The following is a 19,374-nucleotide window of genomic DNA, read 5'->3' as shown; positions in this document are numbered from 1 at the left end:
AGGTCACATGCTCTCAAGGCTCCACATTGAGCTCATGTTAGAAAAATACATATAAATTCAAGTTATAAAAAATTTAATTGTACATCCAAATGTTTTCTAAAGTTTTTTTTGTCATTTTTAATGCACTTTTATAAAAACAACAACTCAGAGACCAACAAATCTGAGTGTCATGCATAAGTGACAGAGTCCTATTATGGGATGCATATTTGCTGTAGCTGGCACTATTGACTAGGGGTGGGCGATATAGCCTCAAAATTATATCACGATATTTCAAGAATATTTGCGATAATGATATTTATGACGATATACAAACAAATATGGAACAACGTTTTATTGGTGATTGCAGCTGGCAGGCAGCAGCATTTATTAGTGCAAACACAATGAAGACCATGTTTCATCCTTTTCCAATGAGCTACTGTCATTGATGACAGACTACCTTATACGAAGTGTTGTCATAAGGTGGCAGAAGCAGCATTATAGTGCAATAGTGACCAGTGTGGGGCAAGTTACTTTAAAAAAGTAATTAGTTATAGTTACTAGTTACTTCTCACAAATAGTAACTCAGTTACATCATTATAAAATAAACCAATTACTAGGGAAAGTAACTATTGCGTTACTTTAAAAAAAAAAAATATTGTCAAATAACTTTAAACGTTAATATTAAATGTTAAATGAATGAAATGGACACTACATGGAATAAATGATTATTTTTAAACATTGTACACTAATATGAAACAACTATTTAAAAAATACTTAACACTGATGATTTTTTTTACATTCTAGCAGACATTATACCAACAAAGCACAATTTAACATTAATAAGTTAGTAAAATAATATTTGTGGCCATTTTTGAGACCCCCTTCTTGAATCAGGTTTGCAAATAAATGCTAATTATTTTAAAACATTAGAAAATATTACAATTCCCAATTTGAACACTATATGTGAACGTTATAATAAATATATTAATAGAGCTGTTGTACTTATTATCATTATTATTGTCATACTTTTTAATTTTATTTAACAGAACAACAGTAAGATGACAATACTAACATTTCTGAATGTTGATGGAGCTTTTACTTTGACGGAAACCCGCAGGAAGTCCTCAGTGCTTCTTTTTGTTGACAGCAGCAGATTTATAAATTATTCTCATTACTAATTTGGGAGGATGCACGTATCACATTGTCACATGCCTTGTAAAAATTCATAAGTGTTACTGAGCAACTGACGAGTAACACAGTTTCAGCACAGATTTCCCTCTAGGTTTGGACTTTGAACCCTGGCTAACAAGACGCGCGCCTCTATTTGATCGCGGCACGTCATTGTTCGGTACAATTTAATTGGTCTTTTTGCTTATTCGGCCGAACACCGAAAGAGCTTTTTTTTGTTGTTGCTATTTTCGGCCGAATAATTTTGGCTGCCGAACAATGAGCCAATGAGCCAATGAGCCATCATAAGTTTGATACGTCATCAAGTCACTATATCATTGAAGTCACGATATGACACTTTTTTTATCATGTAAAAATTTATACCGGTATTATCATGGACGGTATGATATGGCACACCCCTACTATTGACCATGGCAGGCAGGCCTTTATGTGTTTTAGGTTCATTTTTGGAACATTTTTGGAAGATGGTGAGAAATCTGTACTTATTTCAGAAAGTATTAATGATGATGATATGAGTCCATCAGAAAATCAGGTTGTAGTAATAAAAGAAGTTGTTGAGGACCAAAGAAGATAGAAGCATTGAGGTTGAGGGCAGTGATGAAGAATAGGTTGTTGTGGAAGTCAGGCATTTGGGTACATTATTGTATGCCAGTTTGAAAGATGTGATCCATACAACAACCAGAGGTCAGGAAAGAGTCCAATGTCTGTTGGCATTACTATACTGACAGGCAGCAATGCTCCAGTGATGACTGCACAAGTCAGCGTCTACTTAGATGTGGGATGTGTAGGGTACACTGAAAAATAAGAGTCTTGTTGACTTTCACTTGCGCTATGATAATTAATTTGAAATTAGCTCCAAATTAGCTCCAAATCAAATATAGCAGCACAAGAAAAAAATTGAATGTTCATAAAGATTTTTAATGTTTATTGAAACAGTAAAACCTTTTCGCTTCTTTTCAGATGAAAAAGCATTTGATTGTGTGTGAAGTTTCAGACAATTTGCCAAAAAATTATTTACCCTAATGGTACAACGTCAGTTATAAATTACTAAGGTCAGATGAATAAAACTAATTTTGGAAAATGATTTTACTCCTAAATATATAGTTTATAAAATATACTATATAAAATATAAAGTCAATTATTTTTTAAGCTGTAAATTCACAATTAGTCCTATAGAGGGTTAGGATAAATAACCATCAGGTAAATATTGCAGAAATTGTGATTCCGATTAAAATGATTTATCATGCAGCCCTAGTTTTATGTGAGGAACACACCGAAATCGTCATTTCAGTGTGTTCTTCATATAGAATTCTCAAAAGGTTTCAGATAAAGCAGGGTTTTCAATTCTGAAAACTGTCCCGTTAACTGTTCCTTTTTTTCTCTCTCTCCTTGGCTGTCCTCTGTCTCACACCTGTCAAAGAACATCACATCTGTGAATAAATCAAAGAGATGCATGACGTTCCTGTTGGACTTGTTAGATTGAATTAGACAGAGCAGGTAAACAAAGGTCAGTGCACTTTGATTAGAAGTGAGAGACCGAGTGTGTCACATGAATCAGTGAAATATCCCCTAGAGTGACAGGTATGTGTATGTTATGCAATGATTCATTGATTTTGAACACATTAAGACAGAATAAGACAATCTGTGCTTGCTCTTAATGCAAGAGTGATATTCAGAGAGAACAATTTAATGACATTTAGGATAAATATTTAGTTAATGTTTCTCTTACATCTTATGTATTTTGTCAAGGTGATTTTACCAATAAGTGCTCTCACAGATTTTGTTTACAGTTTACAGTTTATTAGAGAATTTATAGGCCTTTTATATAGAGTTATGTAGGAATCTATGGGCTAAACCATGGAATTGCAGATGTTTTGCTTATTTTACTCCCACCAGATGGCTTCAAAAATTGGATTTGAAAAGCTTTGACTCATTATTTTCATTAACATGAAATACTGCCATAATTGAAAAAAATATATATATATTTGAATTTTTTTATTATTATTATTTTCAAAGGGAAAATTTGATCATAATTATTGCATAAATATTAATTATTACCATGAAATTTCTCAAAATACAAAAGAAAAAATATTATTAAACAACAATATGTTACATTGATTTTACTGGGGAGGGGGGGTTAAATTTTAGGTGTCCAGTTTTGACCGTGAAGATAACAAGTGTGACTCCCAAATAAGGAGCACCAGAGGGTTAATCTCTCTCAAGTTATTCTAAACCTGTACAAGTTTCTTTCTTCTGTTGAACACAAAAGAAGATACTTTGAAGAGTGTTGGAAACCAAGGAGTTGACTGAGTGGTATGGAGAAAAAATGGTTTTCATTTTTCAAAATATCTTCTTTCGTGTTCAACAGAAGAAAGAAACTCGCACAGGATTAGAACAAGTGGAGGGTGAGTAAATGATGACAGAATTTTCATTTTGGGGTGAATTAAATACAGGATGTTATTTTAAGTAATAATCAATCAATTGTCAATTTAATTGATGATCAATTACATAATAACCTAATTCTCAGTACATCAAAGTAAGTGCACAAGCTTATAATACACTTTATACTGTTATGGTTACTGTGCGTGAGCGATGTGTAAAGTAGGATTTTCCTATCTATTTGAACATTTGAAGATGTAAAAAAACTATAAATGTTAATCTTTCTATTATGGTCTTAATTTTGGTTAAAGATTTGAAAGACTTAAAGTAGACAGTTTTGGTATTTTCTTGTGTGCCAAGTGATTGCAAAAAATAAAAATATATACTGTTATTTACAATGTTTAGGAAGCATGGGAGTTATTGGGTCATGAAGTATTTTAGGAGTATTGCAAATATTACTCATATTGTGAGTCGTCCTGTTTATTGTTGAAGTTTGATCTATTAGTTCATTCATATTAATTAGTTGCTCATGATCTCTTCTCAATTAAGTTTTACTGACTCAAATTAGCAGGCAAGGTTTTTATTAAACGTCAACAAAGTCTTACTTGACGCTTGATTTTCTTTATTTGTAAACTCTGCCATCTAGTGGGCAATACTGTAGTAAGTATTATCAGCATCCTTAGTATCACAACATTCTAGGTTTCTGTGCACCTCAACCCCATGAGCCCTTAACAGCCATGACATTAAATAAGTAAGCATATTAAATAAATGATTCCATCGTATGTGTAATCACGGCTCCTGAGGCTAGTGTAGAATGTGAAGTCTTTAATTTTTAACCTATTACGTTCTCACATGTTTAGATATATCAGCTGTACGGCAGACAGATCTTCCTCTGCTCTTCTGCTCCTCTGCTCAGCTCAAACTTCACACTTAGAAATTGTTTTATCTTGTGTCAACGTTTACTCTGTTTAGCTTCACGTGTCTCCTCACAGCTTCATTTCCTCTCAGCAGAGCTCATGAACGAGTAAGAATCTTAGCATTGCACACAATGACGACAGATCAGTCATATTTAAATGAGTTTTTTATGATGACTAAAGATCACAAGAGTCTTCACACATCAAACAACAGTGAAATGTCGTGTAGGAAAGACTCGTAAGGATGAATGATTGGAATGTTTTGTAATCCTATAACACAAAACACTTCTCATTGATGGTAATAATGTTTCCTGGAGTGGATTTCAGTTTTGGACTATTTTTTATTGTGTGATACAGAACTTAATGTGCTACATGTTCCACATGCTCAAATTTTTAAAATAAATAAATAAATAATATCTTTATTTTCAGTTATAAATAAAGCAAGCAAGCAGCATTCTCTTGATGCTCTATTCACTTATATGCATGTGACGGAAACACAAGCTCATGCAGTTTTGTCTTCCACTGCATACCAAAATTCAGATTGATAACCTCTGACCCGTGAATTCACATTGCACAAAGACATTTGACCAACAGAGGATCTAAGCATCACAGATAGATCTCTTGGCAAAAGTCAAACAACACACACACTGAACAATGGCAAGTTTTGCTGTCCTACAGTTCTGATGTCAGTTTGTTTCAGGTAAAGTGATTACAGCTTTAAAATAAAATAAAATTAAATTAAAACAATTTAAATAACTTTCCACTATCAACTTTTACATGTCTGAAGTTCATTCAATCTGTTAGCTGTCTGTCAAACTATTATGCAGGTGTATACAGACAAAACATACTATATAATAAATAATATCTGACGCAATTAGCTTATAACTATTTTCATGTTTTTGACTGATAAATTGTACAGACAGAATTATATAGACAGATATATTGAGGTTTAATAACTAAAATTCTGTCCAAAATGATAATTATTTTTATATTTTGACTGATAAGAAGCTGATAAGTAGCACTACTTGTGTGTGTGTGTGTGTGTGTGTGTGTGTGTGTGTGTGTATGTATATATATATATATATAGAGAGAGAGAGAGAGAGAGAGAGCGAGAGAGAGAGCGAGAGAGAGAGAGAGCAAAACACTGCTAACTAAAATCAGTTGTTTTAGTGAATTTAAGGATCTCAACATATTATTATTATATACAGTAGAAAAATATATATTCCATTAACATTTTCAAAATAATTACATTTAACAGTATTATTAGTATTACTAAATATATTAAGATTTTTACAGATTAATTTTAGGTGGGCAAAGGAAATTAAAATGTTAAAATTAAAATGTTAAACTGTGTAGTTTATGCATTAGCAATACTTATTAGTATTTTAATGCAGGTCAATATATACAAGTTGCAGTGTAGTAGCACTCATAGTTTTGGATGTGTTTGTCATTATAGCTCATGAGTCTTGCCGCAAGTTTGTCACTGAAATAGACAGTGTTTCATTTCAGAAGTCGCAAAAAGCCCAAACCCCTTTTTACACTTCTTCTGAAGTATTCCAACCACAATGTGAGGCATTCAGAAAGCGATAAAACATATTAATAACCCTTCTGGAATGTCGAATGCCCTTCATTAAATCAAGCTGCATGTATTTTGTTTGTGTCTGCAGCAGACATTTAGGAATGAGACATTCCGACTCCACGTTGAGAGCTCCGCCCCAGGTTCATGTGCGGCTGTCTTCTCTCTCAGAGCTGAGTTGAGTGCTAGTGCAGCTGGACTTCAAAAGGAAGTGGCTGTGCGGTGAAGTTGAGCTCTGTGGGAGGGCACTAAGTGTTAGGGGAGTCATGCAAGGGAGACGCTACTAGAGCATGCTGAACAGCACAGCGGTGTGTTCCAGGGCCATGCTCCGCAGGTCGCCCTGCCACAGAAGCAGGGTTCATTTTGACTTCAGTGAGGAGGTGGTGAAAAGGCTGCACACCTCCACCTTAAGGTTAGAACTAACCTCCTCTTCTTCTGACTCTGTTACGTCTCAGACTCTATCTGGTTCATATGCTTTCACACACTCTCTCTTCCTCCCTCTGTTTTTTTCTGCTTGCTTATGTATGCAATTACTGCAGCTACGTATCCAAAGTGCTACTTTAAATATGAGCCACTACTTGTACATCTCTCTGTCTGTCTACGTCATGAATTTCTGTCCCTTTCTTCAGAACCCTTGTCCACATAGCGATCAGATGTCATCTTCATCTATAGTATCACTTTCTGTACTTTTTCTTATTCTACCCCCTTTTTCTGGGCTTATTTTTGAGTTCATTGTGATGAATTTTTGTTACTCAAGCAGTTTGTGAATTTGTGTTTGTAAGTAAACGGAGCTCTGTGCTTATATAAGAGTCAAATTGTTCACAGCTGTAGTACATTTTCCATCGGGCTATTGTGTGCATGCACTGGATTGCATGTTATACACACTCTGTGTGCTTGTGGTATCAGTTGATACATTCACCTCTACTGTAATTTCACACCTGAGCCCTGTTCTTGCTTTACTTTGTTTGGGTAAACATTACCACACAGCTTTAGCTCAATTCCAAACTAAAATAAGTTTCCGGAATGCTAACATTTTGCCCTAATTCGATGGAAGATTGGTTTTAAGTACCCTCTCATGAGATATTTGGAAATGGGTTTTTGCATAGAAATCAAAGTTTTAATTTAATATTAAATATTTATGATAATATTTAATATTTTATTTCATATTTTAATTTTAATTTTTTGTATAATTTAGATACTATTATGCTATTATACTATTATTATAATATACTATTACAGTTTTTTAATTTAATTTTTTTTTAGTTACTGATTTTATTTCAAGTAGTGCATTTTTTTTATGGTTTTATTATTTTTTTCTTAGTTTGTTAATTATAATAACCTTGATTCAGTCATTCCCTGGCCCATTCATTCATTCAATTATGTATGTATGTATGCAAACATTTAGCGTTCAAACGTTTTATCAGTTCTGCTATTTGTTGCAAGTTTCAGTTTTACCATGTGTATTAGTGAACTGTTTCTTCAGTTATGAATATATCTTTGTGTCCATGTTTATATACACTCTAATTGTCAAACACATGAATGAATGAGTTTGTGATCATCTGTGTTTACACACAGCGCTCTGACGTCCAGGCAGGGTGTGTAAAGGTCTCCTATGACTCCAAATGCCAACAAAGATAATCTCCACATTGTTTGGATTTGTGCTAATAGGCAGAAATGTGTGGCTTGAAACTGAGCTCTGTGAGGTACTTTTACCTACACAACATGTTCCCTTGGCAGCATATATGGATTGTGTTGAATTGGTGAAATTTAAATACAACCTTTGAAGTCAGAGATATTTTGTTGGATTTTATTTATGCAATCAAATCACTTTTGACACTCCACTATATGCATAAGTGTAATGAATGAGAATAATGTTCTCCTGACTCTATGCAACTGTACACAGTTAGGAATTTTATATACAGTGCACAAATACGCATACAGTTTACAATACAAAATATACATAATATAAACTATATTTTTAAAAGAATAAATAGTGTTTAAATGGTGTTTAGTTTTTTAAATAGTGTTAAATATTAAATAGTGTTTAGTTTAATAATAAAAAAAAAAAACTGACAAACGTCGATGACTGTGTATTTACTGTGTCGTATATATGTCTGTGGTAGTGATCTGAACATACTGTACAGGTTAGAAAAAAGCAAATATAAAGTTGACATTAGGACCAGGGAGTTAAACAAGGCACCAGCCATTTCTCCAGGGGGGTTTTCTCCTGCGATTAGTCTACTAAAGTTGGCACAAACAAACATTCTCTTGCATACCAGCTGATTTCTTCAAAACAACCACGTCATCTTAAATGATCCCCAGAGTTGGGCATCTGTTTATTCTGAAATATGTCATGAAAAATCAGCAAGCATTCTGCATTTTTTAGTCTTGTAGAATGCCATTTAAAGCAGGGTCCACAGCCTTGAATATTCTCACGGACCGACTCGTGTGAACTTCCCTCTTCTGTCTCTGAGTTTCTGATGCCAGAGTAGAATCCAGTGTAACTTGAAGTCCGTAGAATTCCCCTTCTTCCCCACAAGCATGTGATCAAATAAATCATTACAAAAGATCTATGATACCTGATAATGTAGTAATTGAATTGCTCATATGTTACAGTGAAGTACATTTTGTAATTTTGTCAAGCAGTTCCACTAGCAGGCAGGGGAACTGAAAATATATGTGAGACACAGAGACCTTTATGATTTGAAACCCATTATAACGTCTCTTTGTGTGAAGATGGACCATTGTTAGAGTGGTGGAGATTTAAGCGAAGCAGACAAGTAGAGGATGTCTTTTGGAGCTGCCCTACATAAACTATTGTTGTGTTGTGTATGTGTTACCAGACAGTGACTCAACAGCAGTCACAGGATAATTAGATAACATTCTCTCCTTTTTGTTTCATGGTGAGAATATAAACACCAAACAATTCTATTTAATCGCTGAAAAACATTTTCATTAGCTTAAAACCATGTGATATTCTATTTCTGCGCATTTACTACAAATCAAAACAAGTGAGGCAATCATGGAAAAATGTCCGATCTTAACTTTAAAACAACAATGGTATCTTTGATGAAAATGGTCAACTCTGAGGTCAAGTATTATTGAGCTTGAAATTGTTGATGATAACCATTCATGTCACAAATATTTTGTCTGTTCGTTGAGCAGTGTTGTTATAGTTAACTAAAACTATTACAAATATATATATTTTTTCAGTAATTAAATTAAAGCTGAAATCAAATAAAACATAAATATTTATATTTAATGAAAACAAACTCTCTAAATTATACTAAAATTAAAAATGTTTTCCTGGCAACTAATTGAAATAAATAAAAGTTGAAGTACTAAATGTACTAATACTAAAACTGAAATAAAAATAAATTAAAGGGAAAAAACCTTAAACTAACAAAATAACTCAAACTGAAATTGAAATTAAATGAAAAATTGCAACTATAAAAATAAGTATATAAATATAGTATATACATAATACCAAAATAACTGTTATTGAGCGATAGTGAAGAAGCTTTATTTTGTGATATTTTTTATTGTTCTTTGAGGTGGCCTATATGCTTGTGTACTCCTAAACATTGACATAATTAACATTTAGTAGATATCTAGTTCTGACCCTAAAGTTACTGTCTAGTCTTTCGCTTTTTGGAAACAAATCAAATATATTTATGACTCATCCTGCACTATAGATTCTTGTCCGATCTTTAGAATGAGCAAATCATGGTTGATAGTTGTGATGTACAGTAAGTAAGTTTGTTGGGCTATTGAAAAATAAAAATTTAGAAAATTCCCAAACCTCCTGTTTCAAAATATACATCATTACAACATGGGGCCTTTATGTTGTCAGATGTCAACTTGGCCACTTCACGTCTTGTACTTAACTTATCATGATTAATTTCCTCCCAATGTAAAACCACTATCACCCTTTACACGAACTCTGTAATTATAATGTCATGGGAATCAGAGATACTGGTTACAGCTGAGGTCAGAGGTATCGTTTCCTGGTCGCTCTTGACCTCTCCAGGGAGCTCAAATGACCCAGAGTATATTCTGCTTTAGACACATTGAAAGTTTGTTACAAAGAATTTCCATTTACTAAAGAAGTGCCACCTAAGAATCATGTTCCCAGTGAAAAAAAACACAACTGCCAGTCAGTCAGTTTCCGTCAAGTGTCTTATCTGGCTTTGCGTCATCTGATTAGATTCTTTTGTTTAGCATTTGATGTTGAGTCAACAGCGGATTTAAAGCCCTTCTATATTGTGGAATATATGACCAAGCAGGCTGAATGTATATTGTTGGGAGAGAAATCACAAAAATGTAGGCCTGTTGTGGCATTTATAAGCAGTGTTGTTTACTGGTTTGTCACACCCTTCCTGGATGTTCACACTTAGCAGTGTAGCATAAGCAGTATAGAATTAAGTTTTGTTATAACTATTTTATAATTATGGGTGTTATTGTAGAAAATGATGAATGTAGTAACCCAAAAAATCACTTATATTTTCTGTATTGAGCCGCAACGGCAGAAATGTTGCTGTTTTACTTATGTGCTGCTTGTGCATGTAGTCAAAAGACCATTGTGGCCACATCAGAATTTTCTCACTGCTCATATCTGACTGATCTCATTTATCAAATATTTAGTTTTGTTGCTTTCAGTTGTATTGTACTTTTGTGTAACATTAACAGGATTATTAAAAATAGGCCTAATAATTTTAATAGCATGCTTCATAATGCATGGCACGAAACAACTGCAGCTGAAATCAGAAGAACAAATATCGAAGTGGGACAAGCTGCACTGCAAACAGAAATACAGAGACAAAAGATACACAAGACAGGAACATTTGCAACAAAATGAGGGATGAATTGATTGTAGTCACAAGACAGAGGCACAATGCATAAACACTTCAGTTGTTGACCAAGTTAACAGATGCATTTATAATTGAGTTTTGAAGATGAAATTTCACAGAGATGCCGGGGGCAGGGAATTCCAGCATCTCTAGAGGCTTTGTCGATTTATTGTTCAAGGAGGACAATCTGAACTTCTGAACTTATTTTTGATGGAATTATGTACCTAGAGTATAAAACAGCTGTACAGGCTGTTACTTATTTATGTTATTTCCCAACAATTATCCATAAATTCAGAGCTCTTTTGTATCAAATCTTGGGTTAATATTCTTATTTACATATTTGAGGTGTCAGTATCATAGACTGATTAAACACAGAACACCACCTGTTTATATAATGACTTGTTTCGCTCTTGCACATCACTTGTACTGTACAATGTAGCTTGTCCTGAATACATTTTCCCAGACCATGGCTGCAAGAAATGTGCTTACCCATTAAGGGGTTAAGTGCAGTGTGAAAACACACAAATGCTATTGATGGTTGTTGTGAATGGCAGGCTAACAGGAAAAAGGGGCACAATAGGAGGATGTTGATTCAGTGTTAGCTGTTGGTTGTCAGACGCCTGACCTCCGCGTGGATCAGGCCACTCAGAGACGTCTCAATAACTCTCATTATCATTGGAGAAATATTCATATTCATGCATGTATGTGTGGTTTGTATATTGTAGTAAATTTCCATTGGTCAACTGGAGCAAAACAACAAACTGGTTTTGAATGGTTCTCCTATTCCCTAGTTTTTGAAACTTGTTTTGTTTTTTACTTTGAGACTCCAGTGTTTGGAGCAACAGTGAAAAGTCACCAAACCTCTGGCGTTCTGAGTGTAAAGACCGTCGCTACTTCCTCCCTGTTAGCTCTGAAATCACAAGCATCTTTTGAAACTGTTTATTTGACTTGAACGTAATGTGTTTCCCCTTGCTTCTCTTCTTTTTGATGTGGGCTGAGACCATCTCCGCTATGTTTCCTTATGGTTTGGAAAGATGAGACATGCTTCCGCCCCAAGTGCTGGGAATCTTTGAGACTTTCCAGAGCTCTCCGGTCCCAGGGGACAGCTTGTGTATTTCTCTTGAAATTTTCATTAAGCTATATATAACATTGAATCTTGAGGATGACTAAGGTGGATCAGTATTGACTTGTTTTTGGTTTGACGGTCTTAGTCTTCAGTAAGAGAAAAGTGAATATAATATTGAAAAATTAAATTTTTGAAAATTCCCAAACCTCCTGTTTCAAAATATACATCATTACAACAATATAAGTAATATAAATAATATTGTGTATGTTAAAATGACAGCATTACAAGACCATTAAATAGGTGTATGTGTTCTTACCTTAATTTTAATGTATTGTTTTTGTGCCATTGCAGTTTCGATGTGGAAAATGGCCCGTCTGCAAGCTGTAGTCCTTTGGACCCCCAGGCCTCACCAGGTTCTGGCCTGGTTGTGCACACAAACTTTCCCGGCCACAACCAGCGGCGAGAGTCCTTCCTCTACCGCTCAGACAGCGACTATGACCTCTCACCAAAGTCGATGTCCCGAAATTCTTCTATCGTCTCGGAACTGTGAGTAAAGTTGTTTTTAATGTGTTAAGAGCTACTTTTATGTATTAGACCTGTTGAATCAACATTTTAAACCAGCCTGAACTGGTTTGCTGGTCTAATATCAGCTAAGACCAGCTGTATTCCTAGGTTGGTTTAAGCCTTTTTAAGGGAAAAATGTGGCATTTTGTTGGTTTTTCCTGCACATTGCATCTGTTAAGGATGGATATAGTAAGTTCAGTTACTTTACTTTTATTTTGTACTTTTACAAACAGTAATTACTGAATCATCTTCGCTAATGAGCCAAGTTACTAGGAAAGCACTTTAATTTATTTGTGTCCACAACTAAACCATCCAGCATCTGGTAATCTGAGGACTTTGAAGTTGTTTAATATGCCTCTTTTTTCATCAACGCTAGTATTTCTGTTTCCAAACATTTCTGCAGGGTAAAGGTGGAGGCGGGGTTGGTTAGTGGAGTTGATTTATGCGCTGCTGCTCACGGCAGTGAAATTTGCATGCCAGAACGTATCTCAATCAAGGCCTTATTTCCCAAACCTTCTGGCAGTAACTGCCTGGAATTATATAAGAACGCATTTTCCAGAGTCTTAGATGCCAAATATCTGTTGAACCCTGAGGAATGTGCTGGATTGTTCTTGGTAACCCATTTTTTGGTGGCATTTAGGGTCCTGAAACTGAAAGGAGCCTCACCTGACAATGAGTCTAATGAGTGAGGTAGTATTACTGACTAAAAACTAGATGTTTACCATGAAAAAATGCAGGACGGGAATGTAGCCAGACCAAATAGGAGTTTGCTAAAACAATTAATAGCTATTTGGCTATTGGTTACATTTCCAGTAGTCTGCATGGCGCAAGAGATGTCAGGCAGAAAAGGAAAATCATTTCAGAAAAAGAGCCAGTCTTAGCCAGTATTCGCCATGGAATCATTCACAATAAGACCAACAACATCTATTAAAAAAGTAAATAGGATCAACTTTGTTTTCATTTTGACTTTTAAATTATAGTGCATGCTTTGTTTGAGTGTCAATCGCTTAAGATGTTAATGTATTCTCACTTGATTACAGGCATGGGGATGACTTGATAGTCACACCTTTTGCTCAGGTAAACACATTAGTGTCATGTTTCTTTAAGGATTACGTTTCAGATGGACGTGTGCTTGGTTTTACCTCACAGTTTTTGTCTTTTTCTAGGTTCTAGCAAGCCTTCGAAGTGTCAGAAACAACTTTACTGTCTTGACCAACGTTCAGTGCACATCTAACAAGTGAGTATTATTGTAAACAGAAGCTGTACTTTCATCTAAACTTAAATAGACAACAACACTAAATTCTAACTTTTTGTCTCTAAAAATAGCAGATTTTTAAAGGATTGTTTCTATGTTAAAAAAATAATAATTCTGTTGATTCTTGATTAAAGAAATGTTTGCAATATTTTTGACTTGCCCGACAGTAAAAAAATTAATAAATGTGTATGCAGTAATGGACTTGTCTGTGGGACAAGGTGTTGTATTGGAATACAAATTAAAAATTGAAAAATTTATTAGAAATTACACCACAAAATTTTATACATGTTTACATGAGACCAGCATGAAGAATAAAATCGCTTAACCTGTGGAAAGTTAAATCCGATCTTGTATCTCCTCTGACAATTCAAAGCTGCTAAACCTTGTCACTTTCACACAATATCTGTAATGAAACCAGAGAGGAATATGATATAACTATCCACAAAATACTGTTTACATAGACCAAACTCCACCAACAGGGATGATGTCACTAGCGCAGACCAAGTAAAAGCTTGAAACAGTATTCTTAATGTTGCTAAAATGCCATTTTATTCTTAAAAGCTCAAATAACAAATTTTTATTGTATGAAATGATTAATATGTTATGTGCTTCACATCTCTTATATATAAGCTTTACAAAATGTAAATTATTAAAACATTTCATAAAATGTAGTCTAATTTTAGTGTTCTTAATTTATTAAAAATAGTTATAGTTATTATTATTAATTTAAAAAATATATATATATACAGTGCCCTCCATAAGTATTTGAGCAGTAAAGACAAAATTGCTCTGTTGGCTGTGGAGTCAATACATTTGCAAATATGATTAAAAGATGAATATGTGACAAAACTACAGAATGTCACAATTTATTATTAGCCGTTTCAACACATATATTTTACCAAATAAAAAGAACAGCACTTTTAGAGTTTCATCCCTATATCTGATGTGAGCATAAGTATTGGGACAGTTGAACATAAGGCAGATATAAAAGATTAAAAGCTATTATTTAGTTGCAGATCCCTTGCGCACAATCACAGCAGTGAGTCTGTGGCCCATAGACATCACCAGACTCTTGTCTCATTCTTTGAAATGCTTTTCCCAGCCTTTAATGCAGCCAATTTCAATTGTTGCTTGTTTTGGAGAGTTTCTGCCTTTACTCTCCTCTTCAGCTGGTGAAATTCATGTTCAATCGGATTTAAATCTGGAGATTGACTTGGGCGATCTAAGACTTTCCATTTCTTTGCCCTTATAAATTCCTTGACTGAACTGGCAGGGTGTTTTGGGTCATTGTCCTGGTGCAATATGAAGCACTTCCCAATTAATCTGGTGGCATTTTCTTGAATATTTTTAGGCAAGATGGTTTTGTACCCTTCGGGTCATCATACATTAAGTCATCAGTAAAGTTGAGAGGGCCTGTTCCAGAGGCAGCCATGCATGCCCATGCCACGACACCACCTCCACCAGGCTTTACAGATGAGGCTGTATGCTTGGGATCATTGCAGTTCCCTTTTTTTCTCCACATTTTTGCTTTCCCATCACTTAGATAAAGGTTCATCTTTGTCTCATCGGTCCATAAACACAGTTCCAAAACTCTTCTGGCTCACCTTTGTGCTTTTTTGCAAACTCTAATCTTGCCTTTCTATTTTTGGTGCTGGTCAGAGGTTTGCATCTTGCTGTGTAGCATCTGTAATTCTGTGTCAAAGTCTCCTGAGGACAGTAGATTGTGAGAGCATCACCCCAGCTTTCTGGAAGTTGTTGGTGATTTTACAGACACGTCTTTTAGGGTTAATTTTCACAGCTTTTATGATTTGTCTGTCATCAACTACTGTTGTTTTCTCAGCCGATCAGGTCGTTGTTGGTTGCTGGTGTCGCTGGTGGTTTCCAAACTCTTGATTTCTCCATGCCCTTTGTTTTTGCTAGAGCTCTAACTGACTTCCTCTTTTCTTTTAGCATCCAAATTGCTTGCTTTTCTCTCAAAGTCAGCTCCCTCGTCTTCATCCTGGTTTGTGTGTGTCATCATCGAATGCAAGATTCAGAATGCAGAAGTAATGGATATAACTGATACGACACATTCCCTGCTTTTAATATCTGAAGAATCAATGCAACAGGACACAGCTGATCACTTAGAAAGACCTGTGGGGCAACTGTTCCAATACTTATGCTCACATCAGAAAGAGGGATGAAACTCTAAAAGTGCTGAACTTCTTAGCTGGTAAAACATCTATGTGATGAATCACCCAATAATAAAATGTGACATTCTGTAGTTTTGTCTCATATTCATCTTTTAATCATATTTGTAAAGGTATTGACTCCACAGCCAACAGAGCAATTTTGTCTTTACTGTTCCAATACTTTTGGAGGGTACTGTATATAGACATTTTTATTATTTTCATTTTACAGTCCACTCTGTTGTTTGTAAGACCAACCACAAGAGGGCAGTCTTTCCAATCATTTGTTTTATGGACTCGGCCACCCATGCACACTGACATTTCACTAGAGCCATTTTCCACTTAACATGTCACCAGTTTTCAAGATTTCAAATCCCCGCCAAAAATCACTTGCCTACGGAGAAGATTTCCACATGCCCCTAAATTCCATTTTTCCACCTGAGCAATGAGGGTAAACGGGGAAAAAGGTGTTTACTTGGTGTTATTCATGGAAGAACTATTTCGCCCTTTCAAATAACCATGGATCTACGTCAGGGCAATTATACCGCACTGTTTGAGGCTTTTGTTGGGTTCTTCGCTGGACTGTCCAAGGGCAACCCAGTTCAGATGAGCTTGCAGGGAAATTCTATGGAAGTATTTACGGAAAAGAGGACACACCCTGTGATATCATAATTATACAGCTGTATTAAAGAGGAGTGTCACATAAAATCCATGATGCACTTAAGAAAATTCTTCTTTATTCTTCTTTAATGTGGAAATATGCTCTTTACTTTGACATAATGCATCCTGTTACAGTTAGAGATGACGCAAAGGAATGACATACAGAAGTGTTTGAATTTTAGGGAGTTCTATTTATTCAACCACATTTTCAGTAATTCTTCAACATTTTCTCTTGCAGGAGGTCCCCGGTGTCCAACCAGCCCCCCATCACCAGAGTGTGCCTACCTGGTAAGACCTATAACTGCAAAAATGTATTAAAAATTAGGTCCAAAAGTTGTAGAGCTCTAGTGAAAATCCTTGTATTTTTCAGAATTTTTAAATTACATATCATATTAACAGCAAAATGATTTATAGTATTAAATTTAAATTTGCTGAAAATTTTAATTTTGCAGAATTTTAATGTGAGAGGACAAGAGGGGATGGGCTTTTTACTGACGGAAGTGTTATGGATTATGGACTGGCAAAAAGTTTAAAGTTAAAACACCTTAATGGATTTGTTTCTTGTGAACATGCAGCTTTTCACTTCACAGGATGTTAATTAATTATTGTGATGTTTTTATTCGCTATACAGATGTTTTTATACATGCTTATACACAGTGATTGAATGCTAAATGTAAATTTTTGGCAAACTACTCCTTTAACTATGAAGCGAGTGCAGAATTTCAAATAGTGACTGTTGATTGGAATTAGAATTTCTTATTAAATGTTTTATCCTAAAAGTGTGGGTTAAATATGTCAAATCCTAGATATTTATTAATTTCTCTTTGGGTTAAAGACGTTTTCCATACTTTTAAAATAACTCCATCTTAAAGATAATGTTTTTGTGTGTGACTGTAAACACGTGTTTTTTTGTTGTGCTGTTTAAGTATATTTTTAATGACCTCTTGTCATGCTACGTGACTGCCCACACCGTTACCCTCTTGTATCCCTCATCACTCATCTCCACCGCAGCTTCTGCTGATTGGCCCGGCAGTGTTGAAATGTTTAATAGACTCAACTACACACACATTCAAGCACGGTGCCCATATTAGTGGCTGTTTTGTCTAGTCGCACAGAATGTGTTAGACTATAGGAAAAGGCCCTGGCTGCTACGTGTTTGTCTCTCACATGCATGCACACCTGCCAAATACAATAAAACAACGGACAAACAGGCCTGCCTCAGCAGAAAGCTTAGTATAAAGGGTGGGAAAATTCCTCATAGTTCACTCTCTGTCCTTGAGGATGGCTCCCAGTGTGATATCAGAGAACACGCCAGACAGAGATTTCAGAAGAACTGTAATCTATGCTAACTAAACAGAACAAGGCCATTCACTGGAGCCTCTATTATACAGCCCAGACTGTTTTCTTAGAAATGTCAAGAAAACCTTGGCAGAGTGAGGTCATTTCTGAAGGATAATATGAAAGAGGCTGCATAAAAACGCAGTCTTCAGCAAGTTTTGTTTAATGAGATGCAAGAAGATTATGTAGTTGACTGTATTCTTGTAACACAACCTTATGTATCAGATCATAACTCAAAAGCTAAGACAGAAAAAATAGCTTGGACAAAACAATCTTATATCAAGAAGCATTTACTTGATAAGCAAAATGACATTAGACATAAAGACTTGTTTTCTGAAATATTAAGTGACCTTATGCCAAATATCTGCTTGTAGGGTAAGAAACAAAACTTATGTTGCCTTTGAAATACATTTTTGAATTAAGTCATTTTTCTTATACCACTGACGTTTTTTCTTGTATAAATTATAACATTGTACTGTGAAAAAATATAAGGTAGAGAAAAAATGGGCTAATTTGTAACGGGCACATTGAGCCTTGGCACTCACTTGGAGGAGACATGTTCGAATCTGGCTCGCATCCTGATCACATTTTCTCCCCTCAAACAATTCCTTTCCTTCTCTCTACTATCTGTATAAATAAAAATAGCAAAGGCCCCCAAATAAAACATGCTTAGGAACTTCAGAAAGCACTCTGGGGGGAAATTTGTGTTTGACCTGTACAGTCTGTTTTGGTGGTTGTAATCAGTCAATATGTTTCTAGGAAAGATGGAAAAATCAAATAAGAGTGGAAGAGAAAGGATATAATATGTTGTCTGTGTGTCTATCATTTATGTTCTTGTTTCAGGAGGAAAAAGTATAAAGGGCACAGGAGTTCAGCTCCATGTAACACAGAGTAGTTTTAGTAAATCGCACTTGTAACGTCAGTAATCAGGCCAAACAGCATTAATTCTGGCATACGGCAAATGGTACCGGGTCTTCAATGTGTAATGTGGAAGAAAAGTGGTACGTGGCATTATACTGAAGCAAAGAGCTTGAGAAATGCAGTCAGTAGGAATTCCTGTCAGGTGCGGTGGGTTGTGATTGACGTCAGTCAGCTTGCATGCGGCTTTGTTGACTTCCTCTTGGACCAGGTGGACTGAGATTCACTTCCTGTTGCTCTTCAGGCTTGATCGGTTTCTGATAAGTGCCTGCTATTATGCAGCCAGTAAAACATCATACTTACTCACCTCTTAGTAAGCTGTTAGTTTCGTTATGTTGAAAAAATGTGATTGTCATGCAGAATTCATGCATTTGTTTACAACATAAATGGCACTTTTTTTGGAGAGGTTTTGCATAGCTTCTTAAAGCTTTTATGTATCAGATAAATGATACAGTGTAGTATGCTACTGTGTGTAAGATATATTACAAGAGTATTCAATAGAATTATAAGTGCCTGTGT

At 35.2% G+C, this 19,374-nt stretch overlaps 1 protein-coding gene across 3 annotated transcripts in view; it reads left to right on the top strand.

Moving 5' to 3' along the window:
• The window catches only part of LOC306879017 (3',5'-cyclic-AMP phosphodiesterase 4B-like), a 170,679-nt gene that overhangs the window by 114,745 nt on the left and 36,560 nt on the right, over window positions 1–19,374 (top strand). For 2 of the 3 annotated variants that reach the window (XM_079431679.1, XM_079431681.1), the window contains 4 exons: window positions 12,304–12,498; window positions 13,557–13,593; window positions 13,683–13,753; window positions 16,838–16,887. In XM_079431679.1, coding sequence (XP_079287805.1) covers window positions 12,304–12,498; window positions 13,557–13,593; window positions 13,683–13,753; window positions 16,838–16,887 — 353 coding nt within the window. Of the gene's footprint in view, window positions 1–6,220; window positions 6,449–12,303; window positions 12,499–13,556; window positions 13,594–13,682; window positions 13,754–16,837; window positions 16,888–19,374 lie in introns of those variants that run through there. The other variant, XM_079431680.1, reaches the window with a different exon arrangement.

This window comes from Barbus barbus (assembly GCF_936440315.1).
Source record: "Barbus barbus genome assembly, chromosome: 13".
NCBI lineage: Eukaryota > Metazoa > Chordata > Actinopteri > Cypriniformes > Cyprinidae > Barbus > Barbus barbus.
This window is presented reverse-complemented; position numbering and strand designations above follow the sequence as displayed.